General features: G+C 40.3%; 1 protein-coding gene across 1 annotated transcript; it reads left to right on the top strand.

The window, feature by feature from the left end:
• The first annotated feature begins 3,727 nt into the window (after positions 1–3,727).
• TXNRD3 (thioredoxin reductase 3) lies at positions 3,728–21,668 on the top strand. Its single transcript, XM_032699165.1, has 16 exons — positions 3,728–3,920; positions 9,804–9,864; positions 11,436–11,545; positions 11,731–11,844; positions 12,648–12,720; positions 13,549–13,668; positions 14,071–14,213; positions 15,571–15,686; positions 15,796–16,021; positions 16,248–16,340; positions 16,784–16,860; positions 17,154–17,310; positions 17,509–17,616; positions 18,501–18,596; positions 20,022–20,156; positions 20,445–21,668. Exons 1-16 carry the CDS (start codon positions 3,795–3,797, stop codon positions 20,505–20,507), a joined length of 1,818 nt encoding a protein of 605 aa, XP_032555056.1. The 5' UTR covers positions 3,728–3,794; the 3' UTR covers positions 20,508–21,668.
• The last annotated feature ends 306 nt before the right edge of the window (positions 21,669–21,974 follow it).

Here is a 21,974-nt window from a genome sequence, read left to right as displayed (position 1 = left end):
ATATTCTCTACTCCTTCTTAGCTGTGTTATGCATTCTAGATATACAAAAGAAGCAGCAACCTTAGAGAATACCCTTCATAGATCCTCAATGGAATATAAAAATGGAGATAGGTCATGTTCTTTCTTTTCCTGTTCTGTGACATGTAGACTGTCAGGGAACAAAGGGATATGGCTGGAGGAAACTCTCTGATTATTCTTCACTGTTACATTGACTCCCTTCAGCAGCATCAGGGCTCGTGGCTATTTGAATGCACCTGAGGAATGGGAGCAAGCCCAAGTGACAAATCAATTTGATTTTAGGCAAAAGGATGGCTAAAGATTTTCACACTCTTGGGCTTAAAACACTTTCCTGGTTCTTTTCTACCAGCCATTTGTTCTTTCCTCCAAATATCTTCTTGCAAACAACTTCATTTAGAAATGCTTCCAATATCTGCTTTCTGCATCAACTTATCTTTTGGAGCCTTTTTTTTTATGGAGAGATTGTCTTACTCCATGTTTCTCAGAACAGTGTGTAGTTTTAAAGTATGGGATCAGACCTTTACAATGCCAAGAGCCCTCTAGTCCTGTGTAACAGCTGAGGAAATGTTGCATATTCTATTCTATTCTATTCTATTCTATTCTATTCTATTCTATTCTATTCTATTCTATTCTATTCATAAACCTCCCCTACCCATTTCTGCCTCAATGCTTTCCCATAGCACACTATGGTACATCATTAAGAATTATTTTATGTGGCTTGGTTTTTACTAATCCTCAGATTAAGCTGAGTAATGCCTAGGAGAGGACTGTCTTAATGAGAGAGTTTATATTAGAGAAAGCAGATCAAGGCCTTTTATGTGGAAGGTGGGGAAGCTTTGTACAGCTGCTGACTGGCCTGCAGGGAGCCACAGTTCAAGCAAGCATGCTTAAACCTTTATTAAACAAGTCTTTCACAGTTCTACGCTTGAAACAATTTCCTGTTTCTTTCCACATGCCACTTGCCCCTTCCTCAAAATCTCTTCTTGCAAACCACTTCATTCACACATTTCTGCTGTTTCAAGTATTTTGCCATAGTCTCCTAGTGAGTGGAATGGTTGCCCAAACAGCTCTAGTCAACCCCTTACATCGATTCCCAGCACACTTGAAGAGCAAGATCCTGAGAGCTGAGTATAATCTGGTATTCTGTGGGAGAAAAACACTCACAGAACAGAAGACAGACTCAGGGCCTAGTCTGTCAACAATAATCAGGGCCATTATAAGCTCTTGGGGTGCACAGGCAGGACAGTAATGTGGCAGTCCCTTCATCTCTAGAACCAAGCAGTCATTTTCTCTCTTCTTTCTCCAGAGGTCAATCCTTTCCTTTTCTCTCAACCATCTACAGTGACTGAAAGCAAAGCTAAGCAATATACTGCCATCGCAGTGCTTCCATATCACCCATCTGTGTTGCAAGCTGACATTGTCCCCCCATCCATTCTTCACAGAATCATATAACTACAGAATGGTTTGGGTTGGAAGGGACCTTTAAAGCTCATCTACTCCAACTCCCCTGCATTGAGCAGAATCATCTTTAACTAGATCAGGTCAGTCAGAGGCCCATCCAGCCTGAGCTGGAATGTTTCCAGGGATGGGGCATCTACCACTTCTCTGGGTAACCTGTTCCAATATTTCATCACACTCGTAAAAAATTTCTTCCTTATATCTAGTCTGAATCTACCCTCCTTTAGTTTAAAACCATTACCCCATTCTTGCTCTAAGGTAACAGTGATGATAATAACCAACAGCAGAGAGCGCACAGAGGGCAAAATAAACTCTCAAGTGGAATAATTTGCCTTGGATATTTATTCCTCATGGAACATGGCACATTGCCATCAGTGTTGAATGTGCCAAAAGAAAAAGATATCTTGAATATTTATTCCTTTCTCTGACCTTTCTGGAGCCGATGGATGTTTATATTGGAGAAAGCAGACCAAGCTGAATATGAAAACCTACCAACCTTCAGACAGTGGTACAAACCTTTGAGCTTGTGATATTAATTCCTGTAAGAATACTAAGGGTAGTCATGTTTCTCACACGGAGTCTGAGAAGGAGAGAGAATAATTAGCCGAAGCTAGGAACCAAAGAAGCAGTTTTGGCTGGACTACGAACAAAGTACAGTGAGTAGGTCTGGCCTCTGCATGTTATGTCAAATCTTAGTAGCTTCAGGTACTGTATACACTTTCCTACATGTTGATACTGAAATAAAAGGCTGCAAAACTTGGGCTTATTTTTCTCTGTGAGGAGTGTAGAAACACTCTTAGTCTAGAACTCTTTCATGGCCAACATTCAAATAAATGCAATATACAATTTTTCAGGCTCATTGGGCAGTAAACACCATACATATACATGATCAAAAATGAATTAAGCAAGTTAATTGTCACCCACCAGGCCCATTTTTATCACTGGTGGTAGTACAGCTTTTATATGTAGTTATTTTTAGCATTAGTAAATAGCAGTAGGACTGGTCTGTGGCAGGCGTGGGAGGGAGCACTGGACTTCATTATGTGCTTTGTGAAAAACTTCTACTGAACCTTATGAAATCACCTGTCTCTGTGATTTCCTCACCTATGGAAAACAATTCCTGTCACGCAGGAGGTTGCAAGGTTTGATTTAGTACCAGGAGTGAAGTTCTTAGATGTTGCACCAGGACAACCCCTTATGATCGCTCACAGAAAGCTGTTGCAGCAATCGGCAAACACGGGGTTGCTCTGCAGGGAGATGAGTTCTTGGGATCTCGGCACCCTGCCTGGCACTCCCCAGCCAAAACCCTGCCGAAGCAGAGCAGTAACCAGACAGGATTCCTCCTGTGCCCCGATACAGGATCTTTCCATTGTTCTGGCCAGGAAACATCCCCTTCCAGCTTTCGGTCCTGACAATTATTAGGATTCTTGGGAAGAGAACAGTCTGCAATAAGCAGTACCAGATGCTTCAGCATCCCCTTCCTTTAACCTCGGAATGTGTAAGAAAAGGGAACTGGTTTCTACTGACTTGTGTTCTCAAGCCATAATCCATTTTATTACATAATCCATTTTATTATCTGTCCCCGTTGTCCTCCCTGTGTAGAGTACACCCAAGGGGCAGGTGAAGGCAGGGGAGGGAAGCTCCTCCCCCCTTCTAGAAAGCAGCTTTCATCTCCCAGACTTCGCCCTAACTCAGAGGGCACCCAGGGAGGACAAGCCCAGGGGCCCGGGGCCATCACCGATTGTTCCAGGCCGGGGCATGGGGCGATCCGGGCCGGACGGTCCGTGAGGGGGGAAAGAACGACCCCCGTGCCAGCCCCAGCTCCAGGCTGTCCCTTCCAGCCGCTCCCCGCTGGCACTGTCCCTTCTCCACAGCCCCGGAGGCACAGTAAGACGCCCGGACCCGCGGCCTCCCCGCCCGGCACCGGCCCAGCCCTGCCCGCACGCCGCCGGGGCCGCGCGCCCGCCCCGCTCATGCGCGCGCCCGCCTCCCTCCTGCTGGCTCATTCCATTCGTTGCAGAGGGGAGGGCGGGTTAAACAGCGCAAGTTTAACACTCTCTAGAGCGCCTTTAGGTGAACAGTAACGCTTCTCCTTCTGATAAAAAAGCACTTTTATTCCTTTTCAACGATTCATAGAGAATGTGGCTGAAATGCAGGGCGGAAAGCCCTTCTCGGCGTGTTGCTCACCCCCGCTCCCTGCGGGTGGGCCGGCCCGGCTCGTCCCCCCGCCCGGCGCGGAAGGGGCGGGGCGCGGCCGAGGGTCAGCGCGGCCGCCGCGGGGAAGGCGCCGCTGCCCGCCCGCCTCAGCCGGCCCCGCCATGGCACCGCCGCCGGGACAGACCCCGCTCCCCGACTGGGACGGGCTGAAGCTCCGCGTGCGGACCCTCATCGCCTCCCACCGCGTCATGATCTTCAGCAAGAGCTACTGCCCGTACTGCAATAAGGTGAGGCGGCGGCGGGAGCGGGCTCGGCGCGGTCCCGCCGCGGGCCCTCCTTCCTTCGGGGGTACGTGGGGACACCTCTGCTCCGGGAGCGCCCCGGGCAGGGAGGGGCGCAGGGGAGCGGGGCTGAGCTCAGGCTGTGTGGGGATGGGGTTTGGAGCGTGCAGAGGTAGCGCTGTGCCCGTTCCTCTGGAGCACCACGTGCCAGCCCTTGGAAACCGCTTACCAGGCGTGAAACGAGGCAAAGATCCGAACTGGCGTTCTTGGTAGTTCTTTTCCCTTTGCCACGCGGGTAGATGGATGTGTGGAGAGTTCTGATCAGCTTCTGTGGCTGCTTCTCGAAGCTCAGTGTGCTGGGTGTCTTCCTTTCTCCCTGGAAGTTTGGGTACCGCGTTGGAGTTCAGCTTGGACAAAGCTGTGTCCCAGGGAAGGGTTGTTTTTGTGCTCTTTCTAAATTTCAGGGAGAAAGTTGACTGTATAGCAAAATGCTCGCTATGATGTGTGTTTAAAAAAGAAAAAAAGCACTCTAGATTAATTGTGATGTTTAGAGAAAAATATCTTTTTAGCCCTGGTTGCGCATCCATGTCACAGGGTGGCTATAACTGCTGAGCCAGAGTAATTAAAAAAAACCCCAGGGCCTTCATTAGAATTTTACAATACCAACACGCTGGTCATAGACCATACGGAATGTGGGTGTTTGTAGGCATTGGGATTCTTAGATGTTTACAAAGAGCATGTTATGAAATTTTAGTTAAACCCCACATTGCCATATTTCATGTGACCGTGGTGGGAAAGCATAACTGGGACTGTGGGATCGAGTCCTGGTGTTCCTCAATGGAACTGACAACCAGGAAAATACTCTGAAGCCTCACTCCCACGTGTATGTTGGGTTTAGTTCCGGGAGCTCTTGTGGGGGAGGAAATGTTATGACCCTTTTGTAAAAAACTTCTATGAGTATATTGTATCTCACTTAAAACTTAATTGAGGCTTTGGGAAAGGAAGCCTCTGTGTATGAGAGGATAGACAAAACCAATGCCTCCTCTCTAACTATGTTTTGGCAGATAGTACAGCATATTAGGCAGCTCAAATGCTTCTAAAATTCACTTAACAATTTACTCACTGGAAGTTTTGGTGAATGAAGTGTTGGAGTCTTGCTCCAGTCTAGTCCAGTTGACAGAAATGTTACCTTCTGTTGTGGAGAAATCCTCTTCTTGAGGACTTCAGTGCTGCCCATTTAGAAATACTTAGTCGTTCCTGTCTGTATCACCCTGTTTGCTTTTACTGATTATGATTGCAAGTCTTGATGCTCGGGGCACTCAGTCCAGTGGTTTTGAGATCATACAATGGCACAGTAACTTTTTAAGCCTTGGGCCTTTTTCCTTCATCTGTTCCTGGTGTTGCAGTAGGTCTAGACTAAGGCAATGAGCTTGAGGGGAAAAAAGACTTAATTGTAGTAATTAAATTCCAGACTGTTTTTTCCTGCATTTGTTCAGACCTTCTTCATTAGGCAGGATTATTTGCTTCAGGGAAGCAGTCAGATATGAGGAATATTGTCTTTATTGTCTTGCAAAGGGGAAGAATGACTATTGGGAGTAGGAGGGCCCTCTCTCACGGCCCTTTCTAGGAGGTGGAGTTGAAAGACCTATTATGAATTTTTGTGAAGGAACAGGTGACAAATGGGGCTGGGGGAAGAGGAGCTGATTGGTAGGCAGATTTCCTTGGCTTACGTTTCTGTTTGGAGTGGAAGAGAAAGGTAATATAATGAAGAAAACTTGTAGCAGAGGTATAGATTGCAGACAGAAAATTAGAAGAAGAAAGTTTGAGAGAATGAAGCCTCACATGAGACATCAAGTGATAAAACAGAGAAATATCTTCAACACTATGGGTATTAACAACTTGCACTAAAGAGTTAGAAATTAGTGAAAGGAATGGGAAAACAATGGGTAATGCAGCATTCTTGCTAGCTGATCTAGTCTGTAGAATTAATGAAGTGGATATAATTTGAAAGTGTAGTTACAGCTTGGGTACTTAGCCTGTAATCACATAGTTCTGAGTTCTTAAAGACAGATATGAATAGTGTGCATTGTGTCTGTCTTTTACTGTGGATGGCTGTTAGCAATATGCTTTTGGTAGGATTAATTGAAAAACTGAAGATGATTAGCATAAGTGCAGAGAACACTCATGCTCTAAAAAGGACCTAATTTGGGGTATGGAAAGAATTCTTTATTTCAAATGGAGGTAGCTGTGCTGGAAGAAAATTAAGATTTGTTCTTTCCTTCAGAAACAGCACTGCAAATAAATTCTGTAAGTGAATTAAATAGTTGATTGTATTCAGTTTAGCTAGTAACATGACTTGGCAATTGTGCAGTTGTTCTTCTGCAAATGCAATCTATTGTTCAATTGGTTTAACAAGACCGTGGTGGAGAGGGGGTGGTGGTAGAATTACTTGTTTGTCATAACAACTTGACTGTTCTTTAATTTCTTAGCACCCGGAAAAGATACTAAGCAAGATAGAAATGCATGAAGAAAACATAGGTTTTTCTAACATGAAAAAATGGCAAGTCTGAACACTGTGATATGTTGAAATTTGAGGAGCAACAACTGTGATTGCATAGAAGTTGCTGTTTATTTTAGTTATATTTTATGCTATTACAGATGATGTTCTCAATCGTAGGGAATTCTGGTCAATTCAACTGTAGCTATTATGAAATGTTAGGTAACACGTGAAACAGCAGACCTAGGGCATACCATTACTACTTTTATGGTATGAAGGTTGTTTCAAACCTGCTTAGCTACCCTAGTGACAGCATCTCCAGGAACAGTTTTCTAAAGTTAGGCCAACTTCTCAGTTTCAGAGAAATTATCTACTGCTAAATAATATTTGGAAGTGTTTCTAGTCTATAACTTCTTGTGAAAACTGGAGTTTAGTAGGTAGGTGAGGCCATTGCATTGGTGAGAAGGGAAGTAAATTGTTATATGAGTGACCATGCAACCTGGTATCTCATTCCAGACACTTAAAGAAATTACAGTTTTAGGGTTGGGCTGTATGGAAGAAAATCTGCCAGTATGCTGCTGGAGTTTCCAGTGCTGTGTGAGACTGGAATTTCTTGACCTGAGTTTGTATTAGTTTTATTGAGTTAAAACTTTTCAGTGGATTTTTTTTTTTCATTAGTTGATCTAATAGCTTCTTTGATTTCATTTTAATTTTGGCTTGTACAGTGTCGGGTTCTCTGGTTATGTTCCATAGGGAGGTTTACTTTTCACTTCAAAATTGTTTTCTGGAAAAAGCAGTTGTTGCTGAGTGCTCCAGTGAGTATTTCCGAGAAATCATTTCCTCTTCACCTTATCTAGATATTACTCATGATTAGTGTATGTTATCTTTCTACTACTAATCATTTCCTTTTCCAAACTGAAGTAATCTATTATCTCTTGCATGCGTTGAAGATTTTGTAACTGCTCATATGCTTGTTACTGTTCTTTCTTTCAGCTTCATTAGCACAAGTATAATCTGTTCATAAGTATAAAGTGCAATAGCTACTTCTAATCAGGATGCTGACTTCTGATTTTTGTTCTCTCTACTACATATCTTCAGTAGAGAATAAAGGTGGCCTAAATGCCTTAAATGTGTCCTCTCCTGAGTGTAATCCTTTCCTGTTATAATAATGTTCTGTCCTGTCCTCCCTCCTGTCAACTGCTGTTGCAATGTTTTGGTAAAGTTTTTAAAAAAACAAACAAACAAACAACAAACTAATGAAATCTTGCCTGTTACTCTGCTACTTTGCTGCAAACTAGACTAGCAGCCAAGTAGCTAATTTTGTGACTTCTCTCCAGATTCTTAACTTACCACATCCTAGTAGTAATCTCTTTAAGCTCTGCTTTTTAGATCTTTCATGGCATTCAGCTTGGGCTTATTAACGGCAGATGCAGAGTGGAGGTCTGCAGCAGTTCCACTGCTGTTTTCCTTTTGTTCAGCCTGTAGCCATAATCATTCCAGGAAGCAAGCCTGAAGGTAATGGGGAGCTTAGGACCAAAGTCTTTAGGTCACCTAGATGGGTAGAGGACTAAGTGTCTCACACACTGGATGTGTGAAGGAGGAGCTCAGTTTGTTGAACCTTAAGAAGGCTGAGGAGGAATTTTAGTTACTGTCCTCAGCTGTCAAGATGACCAGACTCTTCTCAGAGTTGAGGAGTGAAAGGATAAGGACCAATAGACATAAGTTGCAGTGGGAGATACTCCAATGATATCGAAGTTCTTTACTGTGAGGATGGTCAAACACTGAACCAGCCCAGAGATGTTCTGGTGTCTCTGTCCTTGTGGATGTTCAGAATGAGAGGACAGTGCTTAAGCAATGTGAGCAGCGTTCGCATTTTGGCTCTGCTTTGAGCAGGGAGTTGGCACAGATGACCTGCAAAGGTCCCTTACAACTTCAATTATTCTATAATCTTAGAACCAATACAATCAATTACACAAGCAGAGCTTATTTTTGTATGTTGTGGTTGATACATGATAGGGTAAGAAGCTCACTGTGTGATTGGTACAGAATACAAAATCTTCCTGTTTGTATAAAGCTGAAACTTTGTCAGAAAGCACTGGAATACTCAGTCTTCAGCATAGTAACAGCATGGATCACAGAAACATTGAAAACATTTTTATTCATCATGTGCTTGACATCTTTAAACTTATTCAAATAATCTTGTGACTCAGCATACTCTTAATGAAGCACTGTAAGTAAATTTGAGGTTCATCAGAAAGCTGGTTGTAAAATGTTCAGACTCCATGCTGGCAAGTGGATCCATCATACAGGCATTTAGTGATTCTTGCTAGAGCTGTTTTCACATCCAAATAATTATGATTAAAGCAGATTTATTTTTTTAACGCATAGTCTTACAATATTCATGTGCACAGGCATGTCTGCAAATTATATTTCAAAGGACTAAATACTGCTTTATGTAATACTACATCCTGTGCTGTGAGGTATGGAACAGAATCATAGAATCAGCTGGGTTGGAAGGGACCTCTGAGATCATCAAGTCCAACCCTTGATCCAACACTGCCGTGGTTACCAGACCATGGCACTGATGCCACATCCACTCTCATCTTAAAAACCTCCAGAGACAGAGGATCCACCACTTCCCTGGGCAGCCCATTCCAATGCCTGATTACCCTTTCTGTAAAGAATTTCTTCCTAATATCTAACCTGGCACAGCTTAAGACCATGCCCTCTTGTCTTGCTGGTAGTTGCCTGGGAGATGGCATTGTCCATCTGGAAAGACAATTCACAATTTGAATACTGAGAGTTTAATAAATAATGCTACTGTAAAAATCTTGTTTCTAAAAGACTGCCTGGTTTGAATCTGGTAATGGTACACTCTGTCCATCCAGAACTGAGGTTAGAAAAACACCCAGCTGAGTACACTTGGAAAGTATTACAATTTTCTGCAGCTTTTTGTAATGCCAGATTTTTTTTATTTTCTTGAGAATGTTTTGTTTTGCATGTTATCCTCTACTCCCTTCTTCTGCTTTCTTTTTTTCTGTAATACTACCAAAGAATCTTGCTGCTGCTTTATCTCTCTGTTTTTCCACATGGCAACCACTTTCATGGCTTTTGGTATGTCAGGGATGCAGGAGTCTGCAGCTAAGGAAACTGTATATAGAAACTTTTCCTTAGGTAATGAAACTTGTCTCGGAAGGTTAATTAGCCTGGCTTTAAGTGCAAAACATAAAGTAGTGCCAAACTTTAGCAAAGCCACATGGAGCCCAGCCCTCAGAGCATAGTGACTGAGACTTAGAGGTTCCCTGTGTACGTCCAACAGTCAGTTTTACCCTGAGCTGAGTGTCAGATATTGGGAAAGCTTTGCACTGGCCTCGTGTCTGTTTGTGTTGCAGGTGAAGGAACTCTTCCGCTCCATGCGTGTGGAGTACTATGCTTTGGAGCTTGATGTGACTGGTGAGTAGGAGAAAGAAAATCCATCACGTGCTGTTTAGTGTAACTAAAAATGGATGACTGTGCATGATTCCTTAAGCTGTCTTGAACTAATCAGAGGATGTATAAAAACAATTAAAATATATTTTAATATGTGCAGAGATAGAAGTAATTAGTCTTCAGTGTGGATTTTAAAAAAGGATGTGTTTTTAGTAGAACTGAAATTTTTTTAACTGTAAAAATGAGCAATTGATAGAGGATGTGAGATCCGGTTTCTCTACAAAGAGCTCTGTCTTTTGAGAAAAAGTCTGTGGTATTGTTTCCTACTTCTGTTTCTGTTGTGGCTTTGGATGAGTTGTTAATGTTTGACTTGGTGTATGGGTGACCTTCGTTGGGAAAGTTGCTGAGTCACTGCAAGAAAGGGTAAATTCTAGTACCTTGGCTACTGCTACTTTGAGGTGGGGTTTTTTTAAAGTCCAAGCTGCTTTACTTTTAGGATATGTGCAGTGCCTTATGCATATATGTACAGAGTGCCTGTAGATTTTAATGTAGTTTTAGGAACAAGTAGTTTCTTGCATGATTCTTAGTAAACTCTTAGTTGCACTGTTTGTAAGCTGTTGAATATGTATGATCAATTTTTTTTCTGTACAAAACTCAAGTTTCCAATTTTTTTTTCTAAAGTTCTAATGCCTTTTTGAAGTGTTTTTGTCTCAATGTTTGGGAGAAATGTACATGTTTATTCATTTCTTCATAGTTTTTACTTTTTATTCAAGTTGTGGTACTGTGAAGTAATTATAGCCCAAGATATGCAAAGTACAATGCACAACCCTTTTTCATTTTTTTTTTACCCTGGAATTCCTCATAATTAATAATGTATTTCCCTTGCAACTGCTCAGATTACTGATATGAAATAGATGGGGTCTTGGAATAAAAAGATTTTAGTCAAAGTGATTACTGTAAATTCTCCTTCTCACATTTACTGCCAAGAGATCCAGATTGAGCCTGTGTGTAGGTACTAATCATTCAGATGACAAGTCAGGTCAAGCAATGATCATTTTAAAACTGGAAAGTTTAAGACATTGTGGTGGGTAGAAAAAGTCTGAAGGTAGCTTCAGGGTAAGTAAAAAAGCATGTTCATACTTCCCTTCCCAGTATTCTCATAATACAGAGCTGCTGGGCAAAATTATGTGCATGGATACAGAACATGCTCCAAAACCAGACAACTCTCAAGAAAGAAAAGCTGTCTGTGTGATCTCCTGTGATAGCTGGAAAACAATTTTTGTGTAGTACCAAGTGTGACACTGTCAGGAAGAGACCGATAAGAATCCAGGAAATACAAGGACTAAACTCTTATTACTTTAACTACATTCTGTAGAATTATGACTTGAAACACCAGTATGTAAGCATGCTCCTTTGACAAGTAGTTTCTGAAGACTTGCTTATGTTCAGGAAACCTGCAAATGTGATGTTTATAATAAAATTGTTTTCTTGGCAGGCCTATGGTGTATCACAGTCCAAACCTTTAATACTTCAGATTGTTTTAAAGCTCTCTTCCTGAAAATTGTTCATAATGTACCTGTTCCTTTTATTCTTAGATGATGGGGCCAGTATTCAGCAAGTGTTGGCAGAGTTAACTAATCAGAGGACAGTGCCTAATGTATTTGTCAATGGAACTCACATAGGTGGCTGTGATGCAACATTCCAGGTAACTTAACTTTAAAAATCAGATAGAAGTAGACAAGACTGAGTGAATTTGCTGTTTGATCATAGTTAAATTTTGTGTGACCTATTAGACTGGGTGTTCTAGCTCAGAGGAGTCACTGTGACTCAGCTGCTGTTTGCTCAAAAATGTGTGTGCTAATTTGATTTTTTTTTTTTTTTCTCTCTCAGGCTTATCAGGATGGATCACTGCAGAAACTTCTTGGGGATAGCAAAGATACAGAACCCTATGAATATGACCTCATTATCATTGGTGGTGGCTCAGGTGGACTTGCATGTTCCAAGGTATGTCATGAAAATTTCATTAAAGAGCAGGTTGTATGTAAAACTTCTTCAAAAGCTAATCTCTCAATTATATTACTATAAAACAGTGTATATTTTGATGAGTATTACTGTTCAACTTGTTAATTAATGAACCAGTAGTGGTGCTCACTCAGGAGATAATGGTCTGTGTGGACCAGTTTCTAGCCAATGTCTGTTCAGATCTTGATCCTAATAATAGGTTTTAGTTTTCTGGCTGAGGGTGGAACCAAATGTTTTTTAAGTACCTTTTCATGTGTAATACACAGGCACTTTAACACTTCCAGACAGTGATCTGGAAAACTTAAAGGCTATTCTTGAAGACTTTTAACACTTTAGGATACAGAATCATCAATCACCTGAAATGAAGTGCTTTCAGCTGTCACTTCTTGTCATCCATGAACATGCCCAGTCAGTCCCACCCTCCTAAGGGAAAAGAGACCTAACAGCATAAATATTTCTCTGGGTGAGGTAGAAGAGTATCATAGGCTCATAAATCCATCTCTTACCTTTTTCAGGTCATGGGTTTTAACAGCATAGAATGATGGGGATGCAGCATTGAACATATAAGCAGACATTCAAAGTTTGGAAGAAAGTAATAGTTTCTGAGGGATTTCAGTTTTGTCTAGTGAAGGAGATAGAAGATATGATATGATATATGATAATGAGACTAACTAGTAAAGATAGTAAAGAAACCTTCTATTAGTGCTAAGTGTATCATGAACATAAATGACTGGATGGGCCTTCTTGGTTGAATAATGCTGACTGGTCATTTCCATCTTTTGTAGGAAGCCGCTGCCTTGGGAAAGAAAGTAATGGTATTGGATTATGTTGTTCCAACACCTCTTGGAACCACATGGGGTAAGCTTCTGTTATCATGTATTTTATGATGCTCAAGTACCAGTGATACATACTGAGATGTTACATATTATGGATTTGTGTTCTTAGAAATTGAGGCTAAATTCCTGTAATTTTGGTATGCAAATAACAAAAGGAGTTGTTTTCCTGGCATGCCTGCTGCCTTTCTGGATAGTTCTTGCTGTTTTGTGCATTGCTAACTCTGTTCTTTGTCAAATGTTCTAGTTTTGATCACTTTCAAATGGTGTCTGGGTGGTGTGTGTGCACTGATTCTGTTTAGTGGACAGCTGCCTTTAGAACAGTGACTAAATGCCTATATATGTCTCACCTTTCCATAATTAAAGACACCTGCTATCTGACCTTATTAGTGATATTTGAAGTTTAGAATGAGTGAGGAACTTCATTGGTGAAATTTTATTGAGTTGAGGAATGAATGTGCTTTTGTAGCTAGTATGTCAAACACATGCATGTTTCAAATTCCTCATAATGGCTGATACTAAACTCTAGGAACTCTGGGCTTTCTGCCTTGCTTACTTGCCAACTTTTCCAAAATCTTAAGCACTGTGGAATAAGTAACCTGGGTCTGTGTTTAAGATATACTGTACCCATCTTGGTTCAGTGAGTCTAGTCACTTTTTAAGCTGAATACAAATTTATAAGCTTAGTATGCTCATTGTATTTTAAAATGTCTCTTGCAACAGAAATTTCATGTTACTTGTGTGACTATAGCAAACTTCACCAACTGATATATGGGTGATTATATAAAGCACACAATAGGAAAAGCATAAATGTCCTGCTTTTGGAAACAATAACGTGGTTCTTTCCGTCTTAGGACTTGGTGGCACATGTGTAAATGTAGGTTGCATTCCTAAGAAGCTAATGCATCAAGCAGCACTTCTGGGCCAGGCACTCCAAGATTCAAGGAAATACGGGTGGCAGTATGAAGAACAAGGTCAGTAAGAACAGGGGGAACAGCCCCAGACTGCACAGATGAGATGCTGAGCTCAAGACCGTTCTTGTACTTTGGAGTCAGTAAATTAGAAGCAGAATTCAGTAGTTTTCTTAGGTGAATCAGAAGGCATCCTCGTTCTTGAGTCATAAAAACCTTTAGGGTTGAGAGTTAATTGTGTTTTGCTCCCTATATTATCTGAAATAAATGAAAGAACTTCTAGAATGGGCTTATTTCAGACAGTAGCAAGTCAAGTAAATATTAGCATAGTAGAACAAGACCTTAATAATTATCCTCATTACTGATAATGATGTTTTCTTAGCATGATATATAGAGAATAAGGGTTTTTTTAAGGGTTCACTGCACTTTTATTTCTTTAAATATGAAATTAATGTCTTATTTCAGTTAAACACAACTGGGAGATCATGGTAGAAGCAATTCAGAACTACATTGGTTCTTTAAACTGGGGCTATCGAGTGTCCTTGCGAGAAAAGTCTGTGACATACCTCAATTCTTATGGAGAATTCGTTGAACCACACAAAATTAAGGTATGCACTGCATTTAAAAGACTTAATTGGGAGGGAAAACTTGTGTTCTAAAACTGTCTTTTGAAATCCAGCACAGAAAAGGCTTCATCTTAACATTACCAGCTTAGGTCAACTGAAGTTAAAAACTCATTTGTGAAATAAATTATTGATTTAAACAATTATTGTACTTTAGTACATTCCACAGTGTCTGCAAACCTAGTAACTGTTACATAAGAGTAATGTGGATATCTTTAAACCTGTGTCTTGCAAGAATAGAGTGAGGTGGTCTCAGTCTCTAACTTCATGACTGAGTTCAGCAGCCTGAGTGAGGAGGGGAAAAAAAGAATAGCTTTAGCTGTATGATTTTGCAACTTGGAAAACCTTCATACTAAAGCATAAAAACTATTGAAATTAAATTCAGATTAAGCACTTGCGTAACAGCGCTGCTGGAACCTTATGCTGTATCAGCATACAAATTAAACTGTGTCACTTTTGCAAGACAAAGCATGTGCTGGCAATCTTGCTGTAAATGATGATACTGTAGCAAGGTTAACCTAGAAAAGTGCATATTGAAGGCAACTGTAGCGTTCAGTGGGTGTAATTGTCTGTTTTCAGTATCAAGGCTGAACTACAAGTGTTTCAAACCCAGAGACCAGCAGTGAAAGATAGTAGTGTGTTCACTGTACCTCATGTGCCAACTGTTGTAGTGTCCAGGCATGCAGGTCATCTACTTAAGTGTCCTTAGTCAATCAATGAAGTAGAAAAGAAAGATTTCCAGCAGGAGGTTGGACTAGATGACCTCCTGAGGTCTTTTCCAACCTGAATTATCTGTTGACTCAATGGGGGGGAAGTTTCCCTTTATCTGTGTTGGAAAATAACTAAAGAGCAAGAATGAAGATCAGATTTTGGGAGAGAAAGACCAAGGGTCTCTAGAGGTTAAATTAGTTTGAATTCACTTAAGGTTGGTTCTTAGGCTCACTGAAATCATGCAACTAGTTGAATTTTTTAATTTCTGCATTAGCCTAAGAACTAATTGATATTATTCTATCATTAGCATCATGTTGGCCTTTTATTGGGAGGGGCAGAGAGGGTCTTAATTTGTTGTGGCTTTTTATAACCTGAAAGTGAAGTTGTTACAAATAGTTCCATATAAATGAGTAGTTGAAATGGGCAGGATTCAAAAAGTAAGTGATTTTAAGTGCTCTAATGTGAGAAAAGCCTGATAGTCTGTTGTTTAAACCTGTTGTTCTTCAATGACCTGTGTGGCATCTCTAAATGCATTAGATCTTGTTTCAAACCACTTGTTCTTCATTCTTAAACATAGTTTTTATTTTAAAACCTGTGAAAAAGACTGTCTTAACTGCATCTTCACCAACAGGCAACTAATAGAAAAGGACAAGTAACCTATCATACAGCAGAGACTTTTGTCCTGGCAACAGGAGAAAGGCCTAGATATCTGGGTATCCCTGGAGATAAAGAATTCTGTGTTACAAGGTGAGATTAAAAAGGTATAATAGACTGAACTTTGTCTGCTCTAGTGTTTGCAAAGACAAACAAGCTTGTGTTGGAAGAACCTTGTAACTTACACTTCTTTTCTTTTCAGTGATGACCTCTTCTCCCTGCCTTACTGTCCTGGCAAAACTCTGGTTGTGGGTGCTTCCTATGTGGCTCTGGAGTGTGCAGGATTTCTTGCTGGTCTAGGTCTGGATGTCACGGTGATGGTGCGTTCCATCCTTCTGCGGGGCTTTGACCAAGAAATGGCCGAAAAAGTAGGTGCTCACATGGAAACACACGGCGTGAAGTTCATCAGGAAGTTCGTACCTGTTCAGGCAAGTGCTTTCTTTAGGTTTCCTCTCTCCACACAAGGTTGCTTTGAACAGCGCACGTAAAATGCAGGTGTCGTCTGGGAAGGCTTTGGCTCTCTGCAGAAATAAATGTTTTATGAGGCTAAACCGTTTTACTGTTGAGTGATAGATTAGTAGGTCAAGGCTTGAAGTGCCAGTGTAAATGATCTCTGCTCTGTGGGTCATTCTAAGCTTACAATAATTTGCACAGGTTGAACAGCTGGAGCAAGGCATGCCGGGAAGGCTGAAAGTGACGGCGAAGTCTACTGAGGGAGCGGAAATCTTTGAAGGAGAATATAACACTGTAAGCATTTCTGGCTTTGAAATAACTGAATATAGATACATGCGAAAATGTACGAAAACACTTTTGTCTTGAACAGCTTTTCAAGGGAAATTCTGCTTGAAAAATCTAAATTAGTGGTGTAAAAAAAATATGTGAAAATTCAATATTCGTCTTCATTTGAACCCTGTCCGCAGAATGGGCGAAAGAAACTTTGTGCCTGAAATTTAGTTCATATGAACAGTTGCTTCTGGTTTTGTTCTGAAAGTACGGTTTTGCTGTTTGTTGTATCTCTGAAACAATTTGCACATGGGGAAGACTGAACTGTTGGTGGCTTCTGAAAAATATTTTGAAAAAGTCACTTCATTCATATGCTTCAGTTTTTTCAGTAGAAGACCAAAGGAAGTGTTATGTTATGCTTCTCTTGCATGAAGTTATTGTATTTAATTTTGGGGTTTGTTTTTTAGGTTTTGATAGCCGTTGGTCGTGACGCATGTACCAGAAATATTGGTTTAGACACGATTGGTGTGAAAATCAATGAGAAGTGAGTATTGCTCAACTCCCTTAAGCCACTGAATGCAAAGATTTTTTAACTCTTTAACAATACCTACTGGTACTGATGGATTTTTATTTTTTTTTTTTAATGGTCTTATACCTGGCATTTATGTGAACCTTTAAAACCTTTTTTGAAGTGAAAAAAGGCATAAGCATATTCAATAAAATGTGCTCAGTAGCTAGAATAACACCTTTGTGGCAGAGCTTCTCCCCTCTGTTTTTTTGCCAAGCTCTGAGGAGTGTTGTAATACTAAATTCTGTTCTCTTCTGTTTGTTTTAAAGGAATGGGAAAGTACCTGTAAATGATGAAGAACAAACCAATGTGCCTTATGTTTATGCTATTGGGGATATCTTGGATGGAAAGCTTGAACTTACCCCAGTTGCCATTCAGGCAGGGAGACTGCTGGCCCGCAGGCTGTATGGGGGTAGTTCCAAAAAGGTAAAGCTATAAGCATACATCTTCAACTTATTTCTATGCTTTTTGCCTCAAAATTGCAGTAACTTGAGTTCATTTGTCCGCTTGTCTGTGGGTTCTACAAGTGTTTTGTAAAAAAAGAAAAAAAAGTGCTAATACAACTTTTTCTGTTATGAAATGTATAGAACTTGTATAGTCTAAATATGATTTTTTTATTTTTAGTGTGACTATATCAACGTACCAACGACAGTGTTTACTCCTTTAGAGTATGGCAGCTGTGGGTTTCCCGAAGAAAGAGCCGTAGAAGAATTTGGAGAGCAAAACTTGGAGGTAAGAGCATTCGAGAATCATTTAACTGGTAGCTTGAGAGTGTTTTTCTTGGGCCTTGCTGCTTTACTCCCAAGGCATAGTGTTAAAACAAGATTAGAAGGTTAGCAAGATAGGTAGAACTGTTTTGGCAGTGTTTTCATCTGGCTAATAAGATACTGGATTCACAGAAACCCAGGACTGGACTTAATACCATTAGAATTGCACGTAGCTATATGCAGGCAGCTGAGAAGCATTTGACCTCAGGAGGCCAAACCTGGGTTGCAAAACTGTTACTTGTTGTCATGAATTAAAGACTTTCTGCTGAAGTGTACCAAACTCCTGAGGTGAACTGGCTGTTTTCTGCTGGTTCTCTATACTTGAATTGTGAATCAGTTTTTCCTGACCTTATCATATGGCTGTAGGAGGGCTGGGCATAACTTCCACGTTCTACAGTAATTTCTGGCTTCTGCACTTCCCTGGGGGGGGTTTCATTAAAGCTGCTTGCATGCCTTGTGTTTAACTCTTTACATCTTTGAAATCACTTGGCATTATTTAACTCCTGCTGTTAACTGTTCTGCAGAATAAGATTAAACTTACAGTAACTGGATATTAACTTTACACTTCTCTTTCTAGAAGTACGACCTTAAATGCTGTGTATCTGTTGCTGTTTTAATCAAGTATTTAAACAGGGGTACATGGTTTGAGTCAAGTCTTCTGCTGACTTTTGGAGGATGGCCTCTGTGGGCTGGGTGAAACAGAAATGGCTGTCTTGTCTAGTTTATGTAATAAACATCTGCTGGGCTTAATGTCAAACCACCTATTTATAAAGATATTAAAAATTAGAATTATGTCTGACTGAATTAATTTGTGAAATTCTAATGCTCTTTTTCTTGTCATTCTCCCAGGTTTATCACAGTTTGTTCTGGCCACTTGAATGGACAGTACCAGGCAGAGATAACAATACCTGTTATGCAAAGATCATCTGCAATAAACAGGACAATGTAAGTAGTAGGCTGCAATGGATATGCTGAGTGTATTCTTGAAATCTTTTTAGACAGGCCAAAAGACTAAGATCTTTTATTTGACTTGCCTGAGGCCAGCTCTACCCAATCTGTTAACATAAGTAATTGTTTTAAAAGGGCTGATCAATTTGGAGGGAGCTGATGATTTTGTTTAGGGTTTTGCATTTTTTTTTCTTTGTTTAGCAACTGTTTGAGCAAATGGTGGCTTTGTACATTACAAAACTTCACCCTGAATTCTTATTTCATAGATTTGTGAAGAAACTTGCCAGAGTTTTTCTTCCAAGTGAGTTTTGAGTAACTGTGCCACCTGGTGTCTTGCTTTAGATTTCTGGACCTTGTGGGTTTTGTCCTTTGAGAAGTGAAGTTTTGCATGTTTCATAGAAACTTGGAAAATATGTGGTTGGTCCTTGAAAACTGATGAGATACAGGAATTTTCAGTGATTAGTAGATTCTTGTTGTGGCAAAAGTGCCAATACTGTCTGATACTTTTTCCCAAAACTATCTGGGAGAACAGACAAAGAAGGAATGGTATGAAACAGCATGGCTTTTCAACTAAGAGGAAGTAAGCCTTATTCTTTTTCTAATTAGTCCACCTAACACTTTCTCAAAGACTGCAAAAAGGCTCAAAGTTCTGATTTATTGGAGCCTCATTGGAAATAATCCTAATTAAAATAACGCAATGGAAGGAGGGACTTTATTTAGATTTTATATGAAAGGTTTTTTTCCTAGGATGCTGGAGGAGAATGTAAGGTAAATAGTGTATCAAAGTTACTCATTGTGAGGAATTTGTATCCTCTCTTGCAAATCATGGCCAGACCTGAAGGTGTAGGAACATCCTGGGAAAATGTTTTAAAACACAGCTTGTATGCCTCTTGATAAACAATTCAGGAAACAAATTGAAACAAACCACACCCATTTTTAACTTGTAGCCTACTGCCATCAGTCTAGATCTGGCTAAAGACAAAGTTCAACGTTATGTTTTCTTTTTTTCTCTTGTTAACTGCTGGGGGAGGGAGGGAACAGTCAGTGAAAGCTCTCCAATATAAACAGTATAAAATCTGACCTAATTTCAACATAGATAAATAATATTAAATCTGAATGTACTAAAGATACTGTATATCTATAAAATAATAAAAACAGTTGATAAAACTAGAATGTATTCAGTTTTGCACAGTATCTTTGATTAAGTGCTGAGTAATCATTTTAAAACTTATTTCATTGTGCTACACTGGACTGGAAAGAACTGCAGATCTACTTCATTTAAGTAATTAATTTTTTGTTAAAGGCTCTGCTATTGACTTGCTTTCATAACATACATTTCTAGTGTAGTGGGAGTTACATACTAGAGGTTTTGTTGCACTTTGCCTTGTACTAACTCATGTTCTTCTCTCATGTGTTGTAAAGAATCGTGTGATAGGACTTCATGTTCTTGGGCCCAATGCTGGCGAAGTGACCCAAGGTTTTGCTGCTGCAATAAAATGTGGTCTCACCAAAGAACTGCTTGATGAAACAATTGGTATCCATCCTACTTGTGCAGAGGTAAGGAAGGGTCAAGGCACAGCTCGATTTAAAAACTGCTTTTGAAGACCACTTAGATGCAAGGAAAGACTACTACATTGTGTTTTGAAGTTTATTTAGTATTTGTTTAGCTCCTAACCATAAGATACTGACACGTGATAGGAAACATGTTAATTGTGCACTACAACCTGTTTTCTGTTTTAACAGTTCAAAGAAATGTAGCATTGTTACTTTACAAGAGGAGACCAATAGCCATGTGGATGATAATGCAGACAACAGTAAATAAGCAATTCTTTTGATCTGTTACAGGTGTTCACTACGATGGATATTACAAAGGCCTCGGGACAAGACATCACTCAGAAGGGCTGCTGAGGTTAAACCAGCTGTTTTACATGTTCCCATGTTGTTCACACTCAGTTCTGGGGAAGCTCTAATACATCCAACTGCTTTGCAGCAAAGTAAACGTTTGCATCAGTACCGCTGTACGTGCTGCAGCTGGGAGTGGTGCCTTTGAGAGCCTTCCTCAGTAAGTTGTGTTGCACGTGGGAACAGTAATACAGCAGGAAAATCTTGGACTGTAAATCCTGGCTTTGCTTGGAATTAGCACTCCGGTGCTTTTTTGACGTTCTAGCTCGGAACCTTCTTGTGAGGTGAGCTACGACTGATGGCTCCATGCAAGGTTGGGAGATCCTTCCTCTGGTCACATGACTGAACTCCTCCTGAAGGAAATTCTTAAATTGCACAAATTAAAGCTGATGCTTCTAGGTTCCAGTGTCTTGTACAAATGCTTGAAACAGAAGACAAATATATAATTGAATGATTCTTGCCAACAGTTTACAGTTGACAGATTTATCTTTTTGATGAATTTTGTTATACTTAGTTGTATGTTCAGTTGAGACAAGATGGCACAAATAGAATGCAGTGTTGAGCAGTGCAGTTCAAGCACTAGTCTCCCACCTCAACCAGTCCAAAACTTCAAAGTAGCATGAGACATTGCTGTTGTTCACATTCATAGTTGTTTGACCTCAGGTGAGGACATGTCTTTAAAATAAAAATTTGAGTTGTAGGCATCTTGTGTGTCAGGGTTGAAGAGCATAAGCGCAAGACCTTGTCAATTTGCCCAAATCTAGTTTCAGCTCTGTAACTTAAAAACCTTACAGAATCCACAACTGTAAGTCCGTGCTCTTAGTGGAGTACTTTGGGAAGCAGACTCTGCCCCACTAATACAGTAGGTGCCTGCCCATGGTGGCAGTTAAGCATTGTCTAGAACTGCTCTCTGAATCATGTGTGGCAGCACAGAGCAATGGCCTGGTGTGCTTTGTGTAGTGTTGTGTACAGTCAGTACTCTGAAGCTTTCTTCCACCCCTGGCGTACTGTTCTGGGGGAATTGTGCTTGAATTTGGCTCTTAGTTTTGTCCAAAGGGATGTTTTGAAAGACTATTCTGAACATTGTATGATAGTAAACAGTTTTTAACTATTTAATCTGTGATGTACCATGGAATTTGAAGTTCAATAAACAATGAATACAACACACTGTGGTGTCTGACCTCATGGTTTATGTTGCCCGAGATTTTATTGTGCTTCAGTTATGTTGTTTATCCCATGCAGTACCAAAACCTCTAGAGCTGTGCATACTGTAATCTTTTAAATGGAGAAACAAGTTGTCTTGTCACACCTGGGGACTTGCTCAAGAAATCCAACATGCTTCTATTTTTGTTATACAGAATTCTCTCTTCTCAGACTAAGAGAACAATTTTATACCACTTCTGTATATTCCAGAAGATCCTAAATACTTATATCATTTAACTACAACACAGCTCAGAGATGCTCAGTAGAATC

The sequence above is a fragment of the Chiroxiphia lanceolata genome, chromosome 11 (genome assembly GCF_009829145.1).
Source record: "Chiroxiphia lanceolata isolate bChiLan1 chromosome 11, bChiLan1.pri, whole genome shotgun sequence".
NCBI lineage: Eukaryota > Metazoa > Chordata > Aves > Passeriformes > Pipridae > Chiroxiphia > Chiroxiphia lanceolata.
Note: the sequence above shows the minus strand (reverse complement) of the source record. Positions and strands in the feature narration are given on the sequence as shown.